We start from the raw sequence: 21,748 nt of genomic DNA, 5'->3' as shown, positions 1-21,748 counted from the left end.
TGTGCATCTTAAAAGACAATAAATTCATGGGGAAATTTGGGGTCTCTTAATATTTAGAGTGCCTCAAAGTGAGGCATTTAAACTTTGTGAGTTTGGGCTCCAAAAAAATAAAATATTTAACAGCTCCAATGTGCACAAAATCAAACACAAACTACTCGGTAAACAAACCCGTAGGTTTGAAAGCTTGTTTACCGTACAGTGTCACACTTGGTTTTTATTATGTACAACTTTATTCAAATAAAATAACACTTTTATTTTCCACATTTTGAAGCAGGTAAAAAAAAAACATACTGACCCTGAACGCCACTTTATTAATTAAACGAGTTCCGGCTCGAGATGCTGCACCGAACTACAAGTTCTGTAACGTCGCACGAGCGCACTTTGACACACACACACACACACACGCGCCATGCGCGAAGCAGGTGCAGCTTTCAGCAGGTGCCGCCCCGCGTGAGCCGGCTAAGGAGGAGATGAAAGGCGGTTGCACACCGGCGCTCTGTTCGACTGCCTCCTCGCTTTCCCCTCCGCGCGAGCGACCCGGAAACCTCCTCCCCCCCTTCCTTGCGCGCGCGCGGGTGAGGCAGATTTGTAGTGACAGCAGCGGGTGCATTCGCCAGTCATTCCCCATAAAAGGTTCCGCCTGATCAAAGCCCCGCTGAGGCAGCGGAGAGGCAGGGAGGCAGCCCGCAATGTCGGCGTGTGTCTGCGTGTCTCGCAGGGTTGAGGCGGTTTTGAAGCTTTGAAAACAAAAAAAAAAAGAAAAAGAAAAATCTTCTCTGTCTCTCCCTGATATTTACATTCGAGCTCCGTTTTGCATCGGCGGTAAAACATTGGTTTTATTCCCTCCGCCTGTAGCCCGTGTGACAGATTCGGCTGCATTAATCAACTCCTCCCGCTCAGAGTCAAGCGCCCCCCCCCCCTTAAAGTGGGAGAATTAAATCTTTAAATACATTTTAAACGGAGATGTCTGACTGAAGTTGTGTTAACAAGCCTCCAACCGGAGATGCGCGTTGTGATGAGCGGAGCAGATTCCCCGGTGAGCGCTGAGGGGATCGGAGCCCCCGCGCAGCCAAAGCAAAAGCAAAGAAAAGAAGGTGTTGATATAAATTCACTGTCAATTAGACAAACACATCAGCGGGTGGAAAAGTTCTGATTTCCCTCCTATGTGAACACCAGATACCAGGAAGACAACAGAACTTTCAAGAAAGCTGCCAGCCATATTCTCAATCTTCCATATTAATGTGGTTTTAAATCACCAGGAAGCCGCGCACCCCTCTTTACCTCCTCATTAACATCAGGGGTGGCGTCTGAAGCAGACGGCGTGATTCGACTTCAATTAAGCGCACAGGAATCCAAAGGCAGTCTACCGCTGACAGTCTTGGTACAAATGGGGGAAAAAAATAAAAAAATGGTAATGCAAATTTTGGGATCTCTAAGATTAAACTGCACCCCCTCTTTACCCAAATTCACTGTTGTTACGCGCAGCACAAAGCTGTCTATACATTGATGTGTTTTTTTTTTTTTGGGGGGGGGGGTCCCCGCTGAATTAAACATAAGCCATCAACACCGCTTCAAGTTCCCATCCACGCGTCAAGGCCTTCAATCAGCGACACGACGAGGAGAGAAAATCTACTTAACTCTAAAACAAAGAAGCTTTGTTTGCGCACCAGTATTTCATAGCCGAATTACTACACTTACCTTAAATTTAAACTTCAGAAAGTTAGTTAAACCCAGTTTATATTTTACAAGACAAAGGATTAGAAATAAATCATTCGACAGGATTGAATAACATTCAAATCAATAGACAAATAATGACTGATAATATCATTCTCATTGGCTCTTTATTGTTTTAATTCTTATTTACCCATCTATAAAAATGAAAAAACAAAACAAAAAACAACTTTCCAATTATATTTCTTTTAATTTCAAACTCACCTGTAAATGGTTGTACCAGTCAAAAAGCTAAATGAATTAGCTTTACTCTCATATAAGGCTAAAATAGAATGACTTTATGATATTTCAACTGCCTTTGCTTGTAATGTTTTTTTTGCTTTTAGTTTTACTAGAACACAGGTTGACATAAAAAAAATATTACAGGGCATATCAACATTAGGGTCACTCTAGCTTGAATTTAGCTCACTGATACTGACACAGCACAATGTCAGAGTCCACAACATCCTGGCCAACATCCTCCACAACATTCTGCTAAAAATCAACAGATCTTAAGGAAATATTAATTTACAAACGTTCAGATTTCTCTCTGTGCTAAAGTAGCGCTAGTCTGTACAATCTGTTGTCTTGTCTGGCTGTTAGCGTGTCTGCAGGCGTCACAATGAACCCTTAGGCTCTGTTTATTGAGGGTAGGCCTCGACCACCATAGCATGACCCTGGAAAACACAACAACACAAGTAAACACAAAGGATGTACAGATTACTGATCAGTAAAGTGGTTTACACATGAAATTTAAATGTCTTTTCTGCATCATTTTTAAATCCCATTAAATACTAAATAAGTTTTAACACGACATTCTGTACACATTATCGAGTTCACGTCATGCAAACAAAAAAGAAGTCCACATTTCCTGAACCTCTGAGATGTGAATTAGACCACACCTTTAATTTAATTAAACAAACAAACAAACAAATAAACAAGGAGATGAGTCACAGTACATCACCCCCCCCGGTTACCTGTCCTCCTGCTGCACAGGCCGCCACCAGCCCGTACTGTCCACCCTCCTTTTGTAGCCGGTGTGCGACGGTGGTCACCAGCCTGCAGCCCGTGGCGCCGAACGGGTGACCCAGAGACAGAGAGCCCCCCCACAAGTTGAACTTCTCCATGGGAGGGGCTCCCACCTAAACACATACCACATGTTTACACCAGGCTGAAATGATCATGAAGCATTAGTTTAAGATTTACTGTCGTAATAAATAACCTTTGATTTCCTTCCCATGTACGTCTGGCCGAACCAGTCTGAGTCCATCGCCCTCAAGTTAGCGATTATCTGACCCTGAAAAACAGACACAAATATAAACAGAGTTAGCATTGATACACAACACCCATGGTACAAATGTGTTGTGCTAACTTACAGCGAACGCCTCGTGGAATTCAAAGACGTCAATGTCGCTCATGGACAACCCCGAGCGTTCCAGGACCTTCGGCGTGGCGTACGTTGGCCTGAAGGGTTACACGTGTGATCAGGATCAATCATGTCATAACCACCAACACAAATGTTTTTGATCATATTAATTTCTCACCCTAAAAGCAGTTGATCTTTGGGGTCTTGGGAGACGTAGACAAAATCTCTGCCGGCGTGAAAACACACACAGTCATCAGCAGCTCAAATCAGACAATGTTGTTGGGGAAACGGAGACATCTTCGCCTAACAGAGGGTTCAGATACCTGAGGTAAGCTTTAGGCTTGTAACCCATAGCCAGAGCTTTCTCTTCAGACATGATGAGCACAGCGGAGGCACCGTCAGTCTGAGGACACACACACACACACACACACACACACACACACACACACACACACACACACACACACACACACACACACACACAAACACACAAACAGACACAGAACAGTCACTTCTAATCAGAGCAGGCTTAAACAGGTGGCAGCATTTCCTCGTATTACACAGACACAGATGCTCATTTAATAAAATTAAGAACTGCAGGGTTTAGTGTGTGTGTATGTGTGTGTGTGTGTGTGAGTGTGTGTTTACCAAGAAGGAGGCATTGGCAGCAGTCACTGTGCCATGAGGTTTAATGAAGGCAGGTTTTAGTTTCCCCATTTGCTCCATGGAGGACGGGCGTATGCCGTTGTCTTTGGAAACGATACCTCGACCTGGTCCAGAAAATAAAAAGAGAATAAAAACAACTTTCGTCATTTTGTGTGACCTTTGACAAAACCTGACTGTAAATGTGTTGGATCTGTATACTAATGAAGTTACTGATGAGTAATGAGTGCATGTCTGTGATATAAAACTGTTACAAAGAGCAGACTGATCGATAGACTAATCTGATCCACTAACAGTAATGTGTGTCTGTGTGTCTAAATGTGTTTAAAGGGTTCACTGGTGTTTACCGGGCACTTTGAAGGAGATGACGTCCTCCAACAAGCCGGCTTCCTCTGCCTTTTTAGCCAGAGTGTGCGATCGTAGCGCAAACTCGTCCTGCTCTACTCTGGAGACGCCGAACGCAGCAGCCAGACGATCGGCACTGTGGCCCATCGTCTCAGATGTGGAGAACTCAGCCACAGCAGGAAGCTACATAAAACACACATTATAAGAAGGACGTCCTGTGTGCAGATCATGAGCAGACGTTAAACTGAAAGTAGAGAGTTCACATGAACACAAACCTCCGGGGAGAGGTGAGCCAGCCGGATACCGCCCAGCAGACTGAGCTTCTGCCCAAGGGTCTTTGCCTTGTTGAGGGACAGCATGGTCTTCCTCATCTTACGGCTGTGACGGATGGGAACGTCGGACATGAACTCCAGCCCTCCCGCCACGACAGCGTCACACTGACCTGCAGCTATCAGACCAACGGCTGGAGAACAGGAGGAGGGAAGAGCAAGAGACAAAGTATAATGAGAAATTTAATAATGGTGTGGTGTGTATCTTGTTGAATGATCGTCGCTCAATCATCTGGAGGAGGCTTGGTGTAGCGTTTCTTTCCTTCACAGACCTGAAGTCATTGCCTGGTTGGAGGAGATGCAGGCCATGGTGACAGTGTGAGCTGGGATCTTGTCGGAGATGCCGGCACCCAAAGCTGCCTGCAATCACAGTTAAGGAGACACACACTCAGCATTTCTCCTCGGCTTCTCAGTCCATGAAACAGATGTGAGGAATGTGAAGCTTTAGGTTTGTAGGTACTGCACCTCTCTTGCCACGTTACTGGTTTTGACCTCCTGAATGACTGTCCCATAGATAATGTAGTCTACAGCGTCTTTGGGTAGACCCGTCCTATTCAGCAGACCCCTACACAAACCCAAAGGAAATACTTTTAATCACTGTGGCACGAAAACGCCTGTCCCGACAAACATTAAGAGATAGAGAAGAAGACAAGCAGAACTGAAATATTAAAATCTAGAACTAGCTCCTCACAGTCCTACACCTCAGTGTATGAAACCATGTCCGTATTATTGTCTTTGATACATGAGGTGAAGACAGCAGAAAATACAAGATAAAGACAGACTCACTGCAGCGATGCTCTGGCCAAGTCATGAGGCATTAGGTCAGCATATCTGTAAACACAAACCAAATCCAAATTCAGTGAACAGGTTTTCCTTGATAGTTCTACATGAGGCTCCAGCACAGGCTCCAGCCTGCACCGAAAGGAAAGAGCTGACACGTACGTGGTTCCAGACATCAGGAATGGTGTTCGAACTCCTTCAACCAGGACTATGTTCTTCACACCAGGCCGAGCCAGAGTCTTCTTGCTCTTAGTCTTAACTGGAATAAAACAAGCATGAAACAGAATCAGTACATGGGACATGTGAATATAAGGTTTAGTGATGGAGATGAAACACGTAGAAATGATGAAGGTTCTTGAACAGCAAAAGGCAACAAAGCAGTATTTTGTTGTGTGTGAAAAAATTTCAAACACGTGTAACATATTTTTTAGTTCTGCTTTGGAAACGGAACAGGAACAGGACGGACTGACAGAAATATACATTCCTGTATCCCCTCAAAACAATTGTTTGTAGGCGTAGATAATCAGAATTCAATCACTTACATTCCATCCAGAAAAGAACAACAAGTTCACTCAATTCTATATGTATAGAAATTCATCAAAAATAGAAACTTTGAAACAGGGAGATTTCAAGACTATAATCTGGGTTTTATTCATTCATTCATTTTCCAAATCCGCTTAATCCGCTAACGCAGGTCGCGGGGTAGCCAGTGCCTATCCTGGCAGTCTCAGGGCGTGAGGCGGGGCACACTCCGGGCACGACGCCAGTGCACCGCGGAGCCACATAGAAACAAACAAATCATTCACTCACACACTCACTCCTATGGTCAATTTGGGACCGGCCAATCAACCTGAAGCGCATGCTTTTGGAGGTGGGAGGAAGCCGGAGAACCCGGAGAGAACCCACGCAGACACGGGGAGAGCATGCGAACTCCGCACAGAGCGGGACTCGAACCCGGGTCCGCCGTGTTGTGAGGCAGCAGCGCTAACCACTGCGCCACCGTGCCGCCTAATCTGGGTTTTAATGGGGAAATAAAATAATATCACTTAAGATCAATGACTTACCCTGAGCCTGAAGCTGAGCTGTCGTCCCAAGAGAGCGAGCACCTGAGATATAGAGAGAAATATTCTTCATCCCCATGAATTCAATGACATAAAATTCTACACCAAACTTCAACTAGCACTGATATTTAAAGTAGTTTCCAGAATATATTATGGACAGCGGAGCTGCATGACTTGAACAAATGTGTGTATTTTAATTAGTGTATCATGACAAATCGAACAGTTTTTTGTTTTACAGTATGAAGAAGAAGATGCGTTGGTTGTTTCTTTGCATCTTGCATCCACTTTAGTTTGACAGATTTGTTTCCTCTGATTGACATTCTGTATATTGAGGATGCAGGAGCAGGACTTACCGACTCGCATCGCCCAGGAGGGGCTGACAGAGCAGCTCCTCATCGTGTTCAGCAACATGGAAGCCATTATATCCTACAGGAAAACCAAGAGGCATGATTGATTCAAAGTTAAAATCAGGATTGTCAAAACTCTATTACTCAGTCTTTAACTGAGTTTTTAACAAAACCAAAAAAAAAAAAAAAAAGTTGGGCTTTCACATGATTGCAAACTATCGACTGCACTTATAATTACATAATGTATAAAATAGATTTAACACCAATTACACCAGCTCATTTTTTATTAAATTGTGAAATTAAATCAACATTTCTGTTTAAATCTTTAAGCACAAAATATCCTTTAACAACTTCCCGAGGCCATGTATTATTGTAATATTGTAATAATATGGTGCATTCCGTAAGGATAGAATATATGTGATGATAATAGTTATTAGCCGTGTATTTCTCTGTGTGTTACGTCTATGCTGTCATTATCGGACGCGTCGCGGTCACCTCGCCCAGCCCCCTGACGTTCCTCTGACTCTGACCCTTCACCTAGATTCCTCAGCGGAGAATGACAAAAACTGAAATGCCATTTCTCGATGTAGCTCTAAATATAGTTTGCACAAGTAAAAAAAAAGATCAATTATATGACCAATATGTGAATCGCTGATTCAAATTTGTAAAACAATTAATCTTGAAGCAAGATGCAAGCTAATGCAAGCTAGCTTAGCTTGTCTGGTAGCTTAAGTTTCCACTTATTCATCCAGTCACTGAGTGTATTTCTCTATGCTCGAGATGACGAAGAAAATTTGCGCTGCTCATGCAGTATTTTGTCTATTTAAAGTTTTAAAACCAGCTGTGATGACTACCCGGAGACATACCTGTTATTCTAGAGGTTTAGCCGTCACCACTTCCCCGTCAGACGACTGAGCGGAGGTCCCCGTTTCTTCTTTGTTGGTGTTTCCGGATCTTGGTAGGCAGCTTCTACGTACATTACCGCCACCTAGAGGACTGGAGGGTATAACACAAGATAAACTCCAGAAGATCAGGACTTTACTAGTGGTTAAATGTGTCAAATGAGGGAGGAAATGTTAGATTATTTATTAGTAGATGATAATAATTAGTAGATAATAAAGTTTTGCAATTTTTTAAAATATATTCCATCTCATAGTCACTTACAATGTCACGATGTGGTCAGATCGATGTTTCAACAATATGTCCGTTAATTTCCTGAAGCGTATAGATGAACGTTTTCTGAGATCATTGTTTCCAGATCAGATTTTAAGAAGTATAAGGGGGTAAATCCTGCTGTCTTATGAAGCGTTTTAATAAACGTCAGCTCATCTTTACTATCATGATCAGTAACATGTGATGTAAAGCTGCATTTTTGCTAGAAATAATAAAATCTGAATAGAGTATGCTTGTTGAACTCTGGGCAGAAACATTCATTCTGAAATGTCCCTAAAGCATAAACTGACATTATCATTTTTCATCTTTGTAAGTTGTGACACATTACTGTGCAGACCAGCCAATAGCAGGTTGATGGCCCCGACCTGTGTCCTTGAGAGGATGCAGGTTAAATATTTTTGTTCCAGTCATTATTTTAAACTAGTATAAATTAGCATAGTGCTATACTGGTAGCCGTCTGTTTGACAATGTCATTTCTGTACTGTTCACTCCATCAAGCTTGAACGTGTCAGCTATGAGCTGAAGAATGATGTGGCAGTTGTACGTCTCAGTGATCCAACAGCCATGGTGCCTTCACATACCTGTGTGTGTGTGTGTGTGTGTGTTAATGGAAGTCAGTGTGAGACAGTACAAGGATGTCACAAATAGAGAGAGACAGATTATGTTTGACATTTCTGACTGCCTGTCTCGGCCTCACTGACAGATTTGATACGACTAATCAGAGTGTGTGCATTTGTGTTTGTGTGTTTTGTGTTTGTTCAGGCGAACACACTGGTGGTGCAGCTGCAGTACGTATTGTAGGAAAAGGCCTTGAGGTACAACTGGGTGTGTGTAACGAGAGGATCCAAGCCAAGTGTAAAAAATGTAATGGAATTTTATATAATATATAATTATGATTATATTCTGATGCTTGTCAGTAACAACATTTTCTAACCATGCTGGTCATTTTGTGGCTCTGTCTATTCAAAGTTGAATTTTGTGTAATGTTTCAGATTTTTGTGCATTTCTTTTAACAACACATGAATTTTGCAGCATAACTGATACATTTGTTAAATAAAACAACTTATGTACCAAATTTTCTTTGATTTGCATAAAGATTTATTGAAATATAGATAATGTTCTATAATAGATTTATTGTATTTCTTCAGAAGAGTGGGCATCTTTTTAAAAAACTAAGTAAGTAAAAAGCAAAAATTCCCCATACAATTTTGCTCAACTAAACAAAGAAGTTGCTCGGATGTTTCAATTATTCTTTTAATAACTGGGAAATAACAGCAGTGTTTTGATGTCCCATAAAGCAGCCTCTTCTCCATAAAAGCCTTTTTTTGTTTTGTCTTGCAGTGTGTAATGAAGACAAATAGCTGTTGTGTCTCTACTTATGTCTCAGTGTAATTTAATTTATTATTATGCATAGCTACATCCAGAATATCTGAACACATGATCTGAGGTACATTTTAAGAACTTCATTTCTAAGTCAAAAATTTTATTTATGTATCTGTCAACAGACAGAGGGATGATTCTATAAATGCTGATAAACATGTCAAATAATCTCCATACAGACGACTGTTTATCAAGACATGGCTCACTGAATCATTGATCAGTACCAATAATCACCTCCTTCGGTTTTATAATAAGATTTCTGGATTTTTTTATTATTTATTCAGTTTTAAACAACTACCTTTTTCTTCCTAGCAACCACTTAGTCAATCTCCAATTAAAGATCACAAGCTTGATGATGAAGATGTCTCTGGGTCTGAATACATTCTGTGTCACAACTGTCTTTAAATGTCAACAATACATGCTGTAAATTCCTTAATTAATGCCTCACAATAAACCCTCAGGGCAATGTGAAATATAGGCCATAAGTAGAAATAATATCATGTCAAAATATTTCTGTAAAATGAAGGTATATCAGATTTTCTGTGGGAAAAATCATGTGAACCCATGTTGTGCTTAAAATCTTTAGTTGTCTGAAAGCATTAAGATGTGTTGTGTTCGACTATTTGTCCCAAATATCCACTGAAAATTTCATCAGCTGGCTCTTCTTCATAGAAATTTGTTAGTACACTAGTCCCAGTCTGTCGGGTAGACAGAAAATATGTAGTTCTACAGTTTGTCCACAGGGTGGCGTAGTTTCCTGTGTCAAAGTCTCAGGGTGAGTCTGCAGGGCTCTGCAGCCAGTTCGTCACAGTGGAAGGCACATTCAAGAGGGCTCGGTAGCCAACAGGCACAGTAAAGTGTGTGTGTGTGTGTGTGTGTGTGTGTGTGTGTGTGTGTGTGTGTGTGTGTTAGATCTTGGGCCTCCATCCCTGTATAAACTGTGTGATTTTGGTGACATGGAGTCGGCTCAGGTGGAAGTCATGTGACAGGATGTCCTCGGTCAGCTGCACCAGGAGGCTGCCGTCGATTCGTTCCCTCTGGAACACGCCCACCGCCGCCTCCGATAGGCCGATGAACCGCAGGCAGGCTGACACCTCCTCCAATGACAGCACAGATAGGTCGGTGGGGGGCCTCCAGGTGGGGTCAGGGGGCAGCGACAGCCCTTCGGTGAGTCCCGCGGGCGTCCCGCCACCCTCCGCGCCTCTGGAGGACTCTGATGTGGGATTGGAGGCTGGTTCTGGGGAGGGGCAGGGCGACTGCTGGTTGAAGGGGTTCAACGCCCCGAAGGGGGCGAATCGACTCTGCGGGGGTGGCGGTCTGAGGCGGGGTGCGGAGGATGTGAAGGAGTCCGCCCATGGCTCCGCCCAGGTGACCTGTGCCGGCTGGGGATTGGCTGTGCTGTCTGCTGGGACGGTGCAGACCGGGTCAGGACTAACGGGGTTGGGGGCGGGGCAGTCAGCCCAGGAGCAGGGGTAACAGTAGAGGGACGTGTTCGGGGAGGGCGAGCAGCTGGAACAGAGAAACAGGAAGTGACATCAGCAAAATGAGGACAGAGACGTCATCGTCCTCTTATTTCTGCTCTGCTGTGATGCAATCATTCAGAGTGAGCTCCACCGTACCTGTCCTGAAGTCCAGAGGAGTAGAAGGAGAGGTTGGGTCTGGGAGACGAGGAGGTTTTAGGGAACCGAGGTGGAACGGGGGGGCTGGGGGCCGGGCTGGAGATGGAGCCTCCTTTAGAGCAGCGAGGAGGCACCGGAGGGGCGATCAAGTAGCGACACTCCTCTCTTACCTACACACACACACACACACACACACACACACACACACACACACACACATACACACACACACGCGCACACACACACACATGCACACACAGTGCAATGAGGGCTACAGCAGCAAAAAAAAGTTAACTCCTAAAACTTGACTCCCAAACAGGCTTTATGGGAGCGTATGTATGTGTGTGTGTGTTTTTATGTGTGTGTTTGTGCATATGTGTGTGTGTGTGTGTGTGTGTGTGTGTGTGTGTGTGCGTGTGTGTGTGTGTGTGTGAAAGGGTGATGAGCTTGCTGCTGTGTGTGAGGGAATTTGTTTGAGGTGGAAAGGTCACACAGTTTGACATTTAGCAAGCACAACATTTGAACAGGTCAGCGCGCATGCACACACACACACACACACACATACACACACACACACGCACACACAGTTTCTTGGCAGGCTAAATATCAGGGGCTGACTAACGGTGTGTGTGACAGGGTGTAATCCAACTGCGTCGCAGACATGATCACCCACACGCCCTCTGCAGCACCGCCGACACTTTAATTCAGCAAAGCGAAGGGGGATAAATGTCTCCTTACACACACACACACACACACACACACACACACACACACACACACACACACACACACACACACACACTACAAACACTAAACCTAACAGCTCACATAAACACAGCTCAGTTGATCACAACGTTGTCCCCAAAAATGATGCAGCATTTTTTTAATTTAAAGGCAGCCTGAAGCGTCTCCAGTCTTCTTGTTTTTACGGAGGGAGCAGAACTGGAGATATCTGGAGAGAAATGTTTACAGAGAGATTTTTTTAACCCTGAATTAATCACGTCATGTATGACAGATTCCACATCAGCACTACGGAGGGAACGTCTCACGGCCTCAGACAGTAAGTTAAATAAATCGCAAGCAGTTTATGAAAGCCTCTGCTTTTACATTTCTATGTCCTGACTCTGTGGTTGCCATGGCTACTATAGATGGAGGAGCCATGGAGATTTTTTACATTCAATGTGAAATGTAAACACGAATTCCCATTTTTTTTAATCCAAGTGCACATGAAGGATAAAACGTACAGCGACACCTGAGAAAAACTTCACCTGTATGTCGGTTGGATTTCCTCCCACTTCCCTCTGAGAAACTCTGGGAAGTTAAATCCTGATGCTAAAACTTAAGAAGACAAAAATATTTGTTGTGATTTCTGCCATCAGATAATCAGCTGTCGCTTTGCAACCTCCTTTTGTGATGGAATCAATAAAAGTTGGGATAAAAAATTTTTTTTTTAAAAACCCAAAGATTCCATCCCTGCTTTCCTCCACTGGTTCTGTTATTTACTGTGTTTGTGTATTTCAACATTCCAAACACATTTTACCTGCATCTCTGGTGGTGATGTGTGTGTTCATTCACTGTGAGTGTATGGCAGCCTTTCCAGGAAGTGTGTTTGTTTGTATGTGTGTGTGTGTGTGTCTGTGTGGTCAATGAGGTCTAAAAGCTGCAATTTATGAATAATTCAAGCCAGACATCCTGACTTTTAACAGCCGGATGCTGCTCTGGACAGACAGGAAGGATGAGACTGAAGGACGGGAGGCGAACGCTGAGACTCACAGCATCAGATTTTGGAGGTACGGGCGGCGGCGTCGACACTCTGGTCAACACGGTGGCAACAGAACCGTCGAATGAAGACGACGAATGGAATGAAATGAGGTTTGGCTCCTTCCCCAAGCTCTCTGCGTTCTGATTGGTCCACAGTTCCTCGTAAGGGATTTCCTCACTGGTCCTCATTTCGGCCTCGGTCCACTCAGGAGTCACGTACTCCCGTTCCTCACCTGGTCCCTCCCCCACCCGGTCTCCGAGAGAGTCCCTGCAGTGCTGCGATAGGCTGTCCGAAACCCCGCCCCCATAACCGCACATGGACAGATGCTGCAGCGCCGGCGCCAAAGAGTCCTGAGCGGAAACACACACGCGAGAGTGTCGAGGGCTGACACACTCCTCCGACATGCACTCCAGCTCCGGCCGGGTTTCCCTCACGGCGCGAGAGTAGGCGTCCGGGTCGAACGAGTGCCGCAGCAGGAGGCCCTCCAGCGCCGCCGTGTGGACGGAAGCCTCGGCCACGTTGAAGCGGGGCATGCAACGCAACAGCAGGAAGTGTGAAGGGGAGACTTCCTGTCGGCGGAGCACCAGGCAGAGCACCACCGTCTTGCTGACGATGTTGAGCAGCTTGTAGCGGTGGCCGTCCCGTACAGCGTGGCGGTCGTAGGGGTTCCGAGGCGGCCGCGATGGTACGGACACGTTGACGGGGAGGCGGACCCTCTCGATGATGCTGCGTACCGTGTGCTCCCCTCCCAGCATGCCTTGCTCGAGAGGCGAGCGCGTGCAAAATCGGCCACGGCAGCCGAAGGGCAGGCTGATGCTCTGATTGGTCCGATGGTTCATACAGACCAGGCAGGGGGTTTTACCTGGGGGGGGGGGGCGGAGATTAAACAGATTAACATGGGGGCCTTAGATTGAAAATAAAAAAAAACAACCTAAATTTAAACGTATTCATGGACTGCACATCAAGGAAATACCAATTTTTTTTAAAATAGAAAGATCTGAAAAGGTCCTGGAGGATTTTCCTGGTATCTGCAGTTTTAATATTTTTCTTTTTCGCCAGGCGATCGGACCACCAGGGGGAATGAACTCATTCCGTTCTGCGTCGCCAAAGATTTTATTGATTCTTTTTCCCTCTTTCCAACTGAAACACGACTCTCCACAACATGTAACTCAACAGTTTTGGCCTTACTTACTTCTCGGAGTCTTTCCCAGGCGTCTCAGGAGTGCACTCAGTCCCGTCTTCTCCTTAGAGGGCGTGGCACAGAGAAGCTCCGCCTTCCCCATGAGCGACAGCTCATCTCCAGCCTGCAGAGTGAAGCTGTAGGGCTCGCTGTCCTCGCTGAACTCTCCCGAAACCACCTACAGCACACACACACACACACACACACACACACACACACACACACACACACACACAAAACAGACAAATTATGAAGCAACAAAAGCAGATGTAGAAAAGAAAAAATATGTGAGTGTGTGTTACGAACACCAACCTTAACGCTAAAACTAATCGTCTCCATGACAAAGACCCGGTCAGGGAAGACTCCAGCTATTTCCTCCACGCTGGAAAAATACTGGACCGGATCCCTGACGTCTCTGTCTTCATCCAGCAGTTTGAACTTACCTAAAGGGAAGATGGAAGCAGGGAAGGGGAGGAAAACAGTGGGGGTTGAAGAAAGAAGGTGCAAAGATGGGAAAAGAAGCCAATATAAATAAATAAAAAAATTAAAGGAGCCCAGAGGATGAGGATGAACACAAGGTAAGAGGAAGAAGTCAAGGAGAAAATAGTAGAAAAAAAAAAAGAAAAGGAAAGGAAACCGAGAGATGAAAACTTTTTTTTTGTGCTCATTTTCTTGTCTTTTCGTTGACTCCCAGGGGTCTGAGAGCAAACACAGACACACACATCCAAAGTAGACACTGTTTGAACACAAAGACACCTCCGTGACCTATGACCTGGCACCAGCTCCGGCCAATCAACAGACGACGAGGGGGGTGGGGGGGGGTTGGCATGACAACCAATAAAAAGACCCCCATTCTTACGCAGAGCAGAGGCACATCACCATGGAGATACTCACACATACACTTCCACACACAAATCTCTCTCTCTTTTCACCCTTTCTGCTCTTTGCTCATCCCCTCCTCCACCCGTGAGTCTTTCACACTTATTGTATTTTGTTTTTATTTTACACGCTTCTGGTTTTGATGCTGCAAAGAAAGATTCCAGAAATTCCCCAAATCAGTCAGTGATTTAAAATCCCATCGTCATTTAATCTTATTTACACGTAAGCAGTAACGCCCCCCCACCCCCACCCCACCCACCCCCAGGATCTTTTTCTCTCTCATCGTCTTTCAGAGTCAAAGTGTTTGTTTCCTGTAAGAGAAACAGAGGAAAGTTTTTGTGTCTGTGAGGCAGAGCGGAATACCAAACTCCACCATCCTCCTCACCGGTACCTCCTCCTCTCCTCCTCCTCTTTGGACCAAGCAACACTCAGTGGATGTTGCTCCTAAACACGAACCCCTCCTTGTCAAAAAAGTGACAGACCGAGGATGAGTTATGAGGAAGACTACAGCTCTGTTCTGGAACGTCTTACGCATAAGAGGATTATTTAACTGGAGTTGTGGCAACACGGACAGTATTTTCGGCACGATAAGGCGCACCTAAAAGACTTTCATTTTCTCAAAAACCGACAGTGTGCCTTATAATCCAGCGCTCCTTATATGTGAATTTTTTTTTTGTTAATGGGCCATTCATTGAAGGTGCACCTTATAGTCCAGTGCGCCTTATTGAGCGGAAAATCCTGTCATTATTTTGAGAGAATGTTGTCCCAAGACGTACTAATGCAGCACCTCCCAGGCTTTGGCTGCTAGTGTCTTTGGCGCCTGAAAGTCACTCATTCAGCTTTTCTGTCCTTCACATCTCTGTTAGTCATTCCTCTCACTGATGAACGGAGGGGGGGCGGGGGGAGTATCCTGTTGTCCATCCCCAGGGGGAAACCTATATTGCTCTCCTCCTAAGCTTATTTAGACTTCCTGTATGAAGTCATCACACACAGACATTACCTCATCGCCGCCGATGGCGTCCGATTCACCGACAACTCACCTGTCACGCTTCAAGAGACACAAACGCAGCTCTATGCATTACTTTAATGAACTTGCGGGCAGCTTCTTTTTTTTCTGGAATGCAGGATTAAAACTGAGAAAAGATGTCAGGATGATGTAATGCGACACGGTCCAGAGAGAAAATGTACAGGACATGGGATGCAAACTGCAAGTAGTACCTGAAGACTGCTGAATCTGCAAGACGGTCGACCAAATCTCTAAAAACCCAGAAATCCAATACGGCTGTCATACAATTGTTGATCACTGAAAAAAATGAATCAGTCATGACCCACTAATACTGAAATCTAACAACATGGCTCCCCCAGCAGAGGAGCCATAGATCTGTATGGTAACTCGTACCTTTTAATTAGATTTACGGCTATTGGCTGAATGAGTTTTTTTGAGTAAATAAATCTTTCCTTAACCATTAATGCGTGTTGCAGTATTTCCCATTTTTGTTGCACAGTGTTTTATTGTCAGCCTTAATCCTTCAAAACCAAAACACCAGCTGGGTGTAGTGGGATTATAAAATGGAAAAAAAGGCCAAACATCTGTCTAAATGATATTCTATCATGATGTATTTAAGTGACACTACTAAAACTAATACTACACAAGCAAACACAATATTTTACACCATAGATCTTTGTTCCGTTTCAAGTTATTTATTGTTTCACTACGCGAACTTTGAGTTGCTATTATTGGTAATGTCTAGTGGTCACATTTCCGATGTGAAATGTATAAAATGACAATGATCTCAGCAACCCCCCCACCATCACCACACACACACACACACACACACACGAGTGTCTTTTCATTCTTCCGTAGAGAGAGAGTGGAGGCAGTCGTGCGAGGTGACATCAGCAGTCCATCAGCGGAGGAAACAATGAAGAGGAGGCATTAGGATCTGGTTACACACAGAATAATGTGACTGATCGGACAGTCGGAACAATGGGATGGAGCTCCGGTGAGGTCATAATGACTGGATTCATTCAGCAGGAAGATGTCAGGTCAATGGACAGGAGGAGTCAGGGAAGGTCACCGAGTGTGTGTGTGATAAGATCTGACTTATGTCCCTGTATTCAAGAGGATTCAGTGTGATGTAAAGTTGAAAAAAAACCCAACAACCCAAAACCCTCAAACCTGCAACGCAAATGTATGATTTCACCGTTCAAATGACAAATTTCAATCAGATTGTGACTGATCTGATGATCAATCCTTCCTGACACCGGGGAGTTTCATGCTTCTGCTTCACGTCACGCTTGAATTGCTCACGCTTCTTCTTCTGAACGTTTCATTCCGAACTCATGATAAGTCACCAGATACCAAAAAGAGGACGAGGTTGTTCCCCTTCTGTTGTAAATATGTGTTGCTGTTTTATCTCAGCTGGACTGAGACAGATTCCCATCGGTGTGTTTATCATGAGTATAAACTGCATGACTTTCAGCTGAAAATTGATCTCGCCGGCGTGACGACGGAATCCGTTTCATGAAACAACTCGAGGTATTAAAACGTTCACGCCGTTTTGATCAGGAGGAAGGAAAATACTTCCTCAGCGGTTGTTCTCCTCTCTGGTTGTTCTCTTTTGCCGTTGTCGTTTGATGATGATGAGGGACGCACAGAAAGTCCGATAGGACGCAAATCAGGTATGAATCCGATCCAGGACTCAGATCTATTCTTGTATCTTCATATCAAAGCAAAATATGAGTGGAAATAAGTCACGATAATATGAACATAGTGTGTGTGTGTGTGTGTGAGGTTGTACACACTCACCCTGGTATTGCAGAGGGATGTCTATCTTGGGACCAATGACATAGTGACCCTCCTCTAAGCTGTGGGCAGTGACTGTGGTCCACTGGCGACAGGAGTGTAACAACACCACATCCTCCTCTGAGAGACCCTCCACACACTCACCTGGAAGCGGATCACCAACAATTAACACACAGTCAAAAACAACAAAAATTTCTGCTGTATTGAAATTTTTAAAATTGCACTAAAAAGCTCAGCGAGGGAAGACACGCACATCCTCAGACACACACACACACACACACACACACACACACACACACACACACACACACACACACACACACACACAAACACACACACACACACACACACACACACACACACACACACACACACACACACACAAGGCTTTCAGGGTTCTGTGTCCATAATCACCATCATCAGTGATGTTCACCACCCTGAACTGGCAACCCACTATTACACACACGCTCAACCAAACACAAACACACACACACACACACACACACACACACACACACACACAAACATAAATAAAGCTCTCCAGCGTTCACCAGAGCCATCGTGTCGCACTACAGCATTGATTTTTGCTGATAGCACAGCAGTACCATTCAATGGCATCACACACACACACACACACACACACACACACACACACACATGTACACACACACTCACACACACACACAAACACACACACAGATCACGTGGATGTCCATGTTTTTGTTCTGCATCCTGATGGGCAAGAAACGACTAAAACTTTTACAGACCAGTCACAGAATGGCACATTTCCCTCTTATCACTGGTGGTTTAGATGCAAGCATCATTTATTGTTCTCACAGCAATGTATAAACACAACATCAACCCCCCCCCCCCCCAAAAAAAAAAAAAAAAACAAAGAATAAAAAAATCAAGATAGCTATTCTAGAAAAGTCACAGATGTTGTCAAAACTTTTTACTGGAAACTTTTTCCTCTGTTTTACCGCAAAAATTATCTGAAACAATTTATCATCAAATCTCTGAGAAACAGAAGCAAAGTTTGGTTTATTTAGTCTGGATTTGTCCTCCTTTGTGGTGTGTGTGTGTGTGTGTGTGTGTGTGTGTGTGTGTGTGTGTGTGTGTGTGTGTGGGGTGGGGTTCTTGAGACATAACTGAGGATGTGTGAGTACAAGAAGCCATAGCGCATGCTAAATCTAGAAAAAACCAGATTGCATGCAAGGCCCTGCCCAAGCCATTGTCACTAAAACACAGAACAATATAGTTCCCATATCGGAGCACATGGTTTGGTGATATCACCATGGTGATGGTGAGTTACTTCCATCTGCTTTATGCAAAATCAAGTAATACCAGTTTGCCAGAATTTAGATGTGTTTAGATCACAGTAGATTAAATAAATAAATAAATAAATATGCCATAATTTGGCATCAGGATGCAATTTCAGTATAATTTTTCATGAAATCAGTCTGAATTTTTATTATCTAGGCGACATTATTTTCTACCTGTCTTTAATTACTATGTTATTATCCACTTCATATTACTGTATTTCTTCCTAATACAGTCTCTCAGTTCTGGATTATGAACTCTAACTTTAAAAAAAAAAGTCATTCAGAATATGCATCCATACACCAAAAATTATAAATGTATTTGATTCTACCATGACCCAAGATCCACCCTTATTTAAAAAATACCACCAAAATGTGTCGCGACTTGAAGAGATGCCATGTAAACAAGTAAACAAAAGAACAAAACCATTCCCTTCATACAGATGAGCCTGCTGTTATTTGTTAAAATGAAATGAAGGGAAAAATAAATTCTGACATCATTCCTAACACCACCCGGGTTGTTTCATGCACACAAACAGATTTTAGGGGTTAACTCCTGTCCGGTCAATGAACACCTACAGGCGCTCAGCAGCTGAAGTCAGGTGCGTCATTTTTGGGAGGGAGGGTGTCACACCTCGGCTGTGAGATTTCAACCAGCAAGTAAAAATCGGAGGTTTTCCTCCTCCTTAGTATTCACCACATTCACCGACAGATTACATCATTTACATATGAAAAGAATTGAGCAGTACTTCAGCAGCACAACAGACACTTTGTGGCTTTCCGGGCGTCGTGGGACTGGAACAACTTTGGCATGACACCCATCGACCGTTCCCAGAGAACAGGCAACAAATCTGTTGGATCGGATCATCATGTTGATGGCAGAAAAACATCTCACTAATAAATAAAAACCGGTACAGGCGTTACACAATGACTCCCTTTTAAGTGCGGGCTGGTATGAAGTCGAAAAGTGTCCTAGAATAAATGTCACCAACGTAAGATCAATAACGGATATACGGTGATGCGCGCTTCAAAATAAGAGCAGTTGAAACACAGTGTGGCGGAATCTCTATTATTTTGTCGATTATTAAATCATTAATGCATATGAAATACTCCGCTAAATTTTTCTATGTGTTTTAGGAGTACAGCTAATTTTAGAAGAAACTCTCATCTGGCTAAAACACATATAAAACAAATACTGAAGGAAACCAAGGAGTGATTAATCACTGAGTTAGTAAAGTATGGTAATTTCATTTCTGTTCTACTAATGGATGCTGCTTTCACTGTTAACTTGCTACTAATTAAAAATCTAACCTCTGCCAAAGAGGTTATGTTTTCCCTCATGTCTTCTTTGTTGGTAGGTTGATTGGCTTGTTGGCAGAGATACACAAACGTAATGAATAAAATTTCACAGAACCTAATGGAAGAAAAGGTCTTGGGCCAGAGGGCTATTGATGCATTAAAATGCAGGGATGGATGCAGGAATACTTCCTCTAAAATAAACATGACAAGATAGGGCATGTTTTGCAAATTTGTTTGACCTCTCAGGGAACACTGTCTGGATTTTGATGGAAAAAATGTTTGATCTATGAGTTTGAGATTGAATTGCATGAAAGATTACTGCTTTGTGTTGCCTGAGGTATTCAAAATAATGAGTGTCATTCTAAAATTCCCAAAAAAATAATATTCAAGTTTTATAGGCACGCTCGAACATTTATTCTGAAAATTGAAACCGGAAGTTAAGCCTTTTCCTGACTGTCTTGACAACAATCCTGCGCTGATTGTTAGTAAATTGCTATACTGTACTCCTTTAAACACCCGATGTGTTGTTACAACCCAACAAACCACAAAAACAACACACACACGTCGATTAAAGATAAGTTATTGATTCCCTCCCTGGTTTAGAACCAATAACTTTCGAGCTAAACCATCATTACGATCATTGTTATAGTCTGCTTTCACTCCAGAGAAAACCACGAAGGAACGTTACGGTTAGCTAGTTGTCAAAAGTCTCCAACGGAGCAACAAGTTCTGACGCTCGCCCCCGGAGGTTCGGTGCACCTGGAGCGGGTTCGAATCTTACCGTGGGCCAGGCGGACCAGGGTGGGCAGACGGAACTTGCTGACCACCGTGTCCAACGGCAACGCCAAAGGGCTCCAAGTGATCTCCGACAGACTCACGGACAACTTCTCCATCCTCCCGGATCATCACGGTACCTATGATAACGGTGATGATGATGATGATGATGATGGTGATGACGATGATGGCGAAGAGGAGGACGAAGCGGAGGAGGATGAGAGTGACGGCGGTGGTTTGAAGTCGGAGAGTTTCGCCATGTTTGAATCGGGGGACAGACGCAACGCAGTCACGGTCGGTGCGCACGAGCGGTGGGAGGGAGCGGAGCGCGAGCCGTGTTTCTTTCCGCGGCTCGCGCTCCGTCATGCTGTGTTAGTCCGCCGCCCACGCGCGCGGAGGCTGCGCCGCGTCTGTCAAAGTTTGACTTCACCGGAGTTTGTTATTAACACGGAGGTCCAGCATCAGACAGATCGATCACGGATGTCCGATATTAGGATTCGATTACCTGGGGCGCGTGAGGTTTCCATCACTTATTCCACACCTGAGTGGAAAGATGCAAATATTTGAACCGGTTTTTGTCAACCTTTTTGTGGGATAACTTATATAATAATTAAATATAGATTTCAAATCAATAAAGTACGCGTTTCCATTTCCGAAACATTCCAAACATACTTTCCACCTCAAGTTCACTACTTTAGAAAATAAAAACTTATACTTTAATACTATTCTGTAGATTTAGATTACACAAACACCACCAGAATTGATCTTGAAATTACATCCATTACATTAAAATCCAGTGGAGATCGTAAAGAAGTCCATCGATCAAATGGAATGAGTCATTTGATAATCACCAGGCACATCTGTATGTAAGACACCAGAGGTTCAACATTAAATGTTTGGCCCCAGGCAGGACTCTGGTCAACTCTCTCACAGCTCAATGAGCCCAACTGTAAACA

General features: G+C 44.0%; 2 protein-coding genes across 2 annotated transcripts; both read right to left on the bottom strand.

Moving 5' to 3' along the window:
- Positions 1-1,822: 1,822 nt before the first annotated feature.
- On the bottom strand, positions 1,823-7,550 carry hadhb (hydroxyacyl-CoA dehydrogenase trifunctional multienzyme complex subunit beta). Its single transcript, XM_068342394.1, has 16 exons — positions 7,468-7,550; positions 6,608-6,680; positions 6,258-6,299; positions 5,356-5,452; positions 5,200-5,244; positions 4,879-4,978; positions 4,686-4,773; positions 4,360-4,547; positions 4,087-4,267; positions 3,725-3,846; positions 3,400-3,479; positions 3,255-3,302; positions 3,087-3,174; positions 2,933-3,007; positions 2,688-2,852; positions 1,823-2,387 (listed from the first exon to the last, which is right to left on the bottom strand). Exons 2-16 carry the CDS (start codon positions 6,672-6,674, stop codon positions 2,352-2,354), a joined length of 1,422 nt encoding a protein of 473 aa, XP_068198495.1. The 5' UTR covers positions 6,675-6,680; positions 7,468-7,550; the 3' UTR covers positions 1,823-2,351.
- Positions 7,551-8,940: 1,390 nt separating this feature from the next.
- gareml (GRB2 associated, regulator of MAPK1-like) lies at positions 8,941-21,065 on the bottom strand. The gene is made up of 7 exons (XM_068342467.1): positions 20,800-21,065; positions 17,404-17,544; positions 14,028-14,158; positions 13,728-13,893; positions 12,547-13,397; positions 10,774-10,943; positions 8,941-10,663 (listed from the first exon to the last, which is right to left on the bottom strand). The coding sequence occupies exons 1-7, from the start codon at positions 20,909-20,911 to the stop codon at positions 10,063-10,065; spliced, it is 2,172 nt and encodes a 723-aa protein (XP_068198568.1). The 5' UTR covers positions 20,912-21,065; the 3' UTR covers positions 8,941-10,062.
- Positions 21,066-21,748: the final 683 nt, after the last annotated feature.

The sequence above is a fragment of the Antennarius striatus genome, chromosome 19 (genome assembly GCF_040054535.1).
Source record: "Antennarius striatus isolate MH-2024 chromosome 19, ASM4005453v1, whole genome shotgun sequence".
In the NCBI taxonomy this organism is placed as follows: Eukaryota; Metazoa; Chordata; class Actinopteri; order Lophiiformes; family Antennariidae; genus Antennarius; species Antennarius striatus.
The sequence above is the reverse complement of the archived record's forward strand: the minus strand, read 5'-3'. Positions and strand labels throughout refer to the sequence as shown.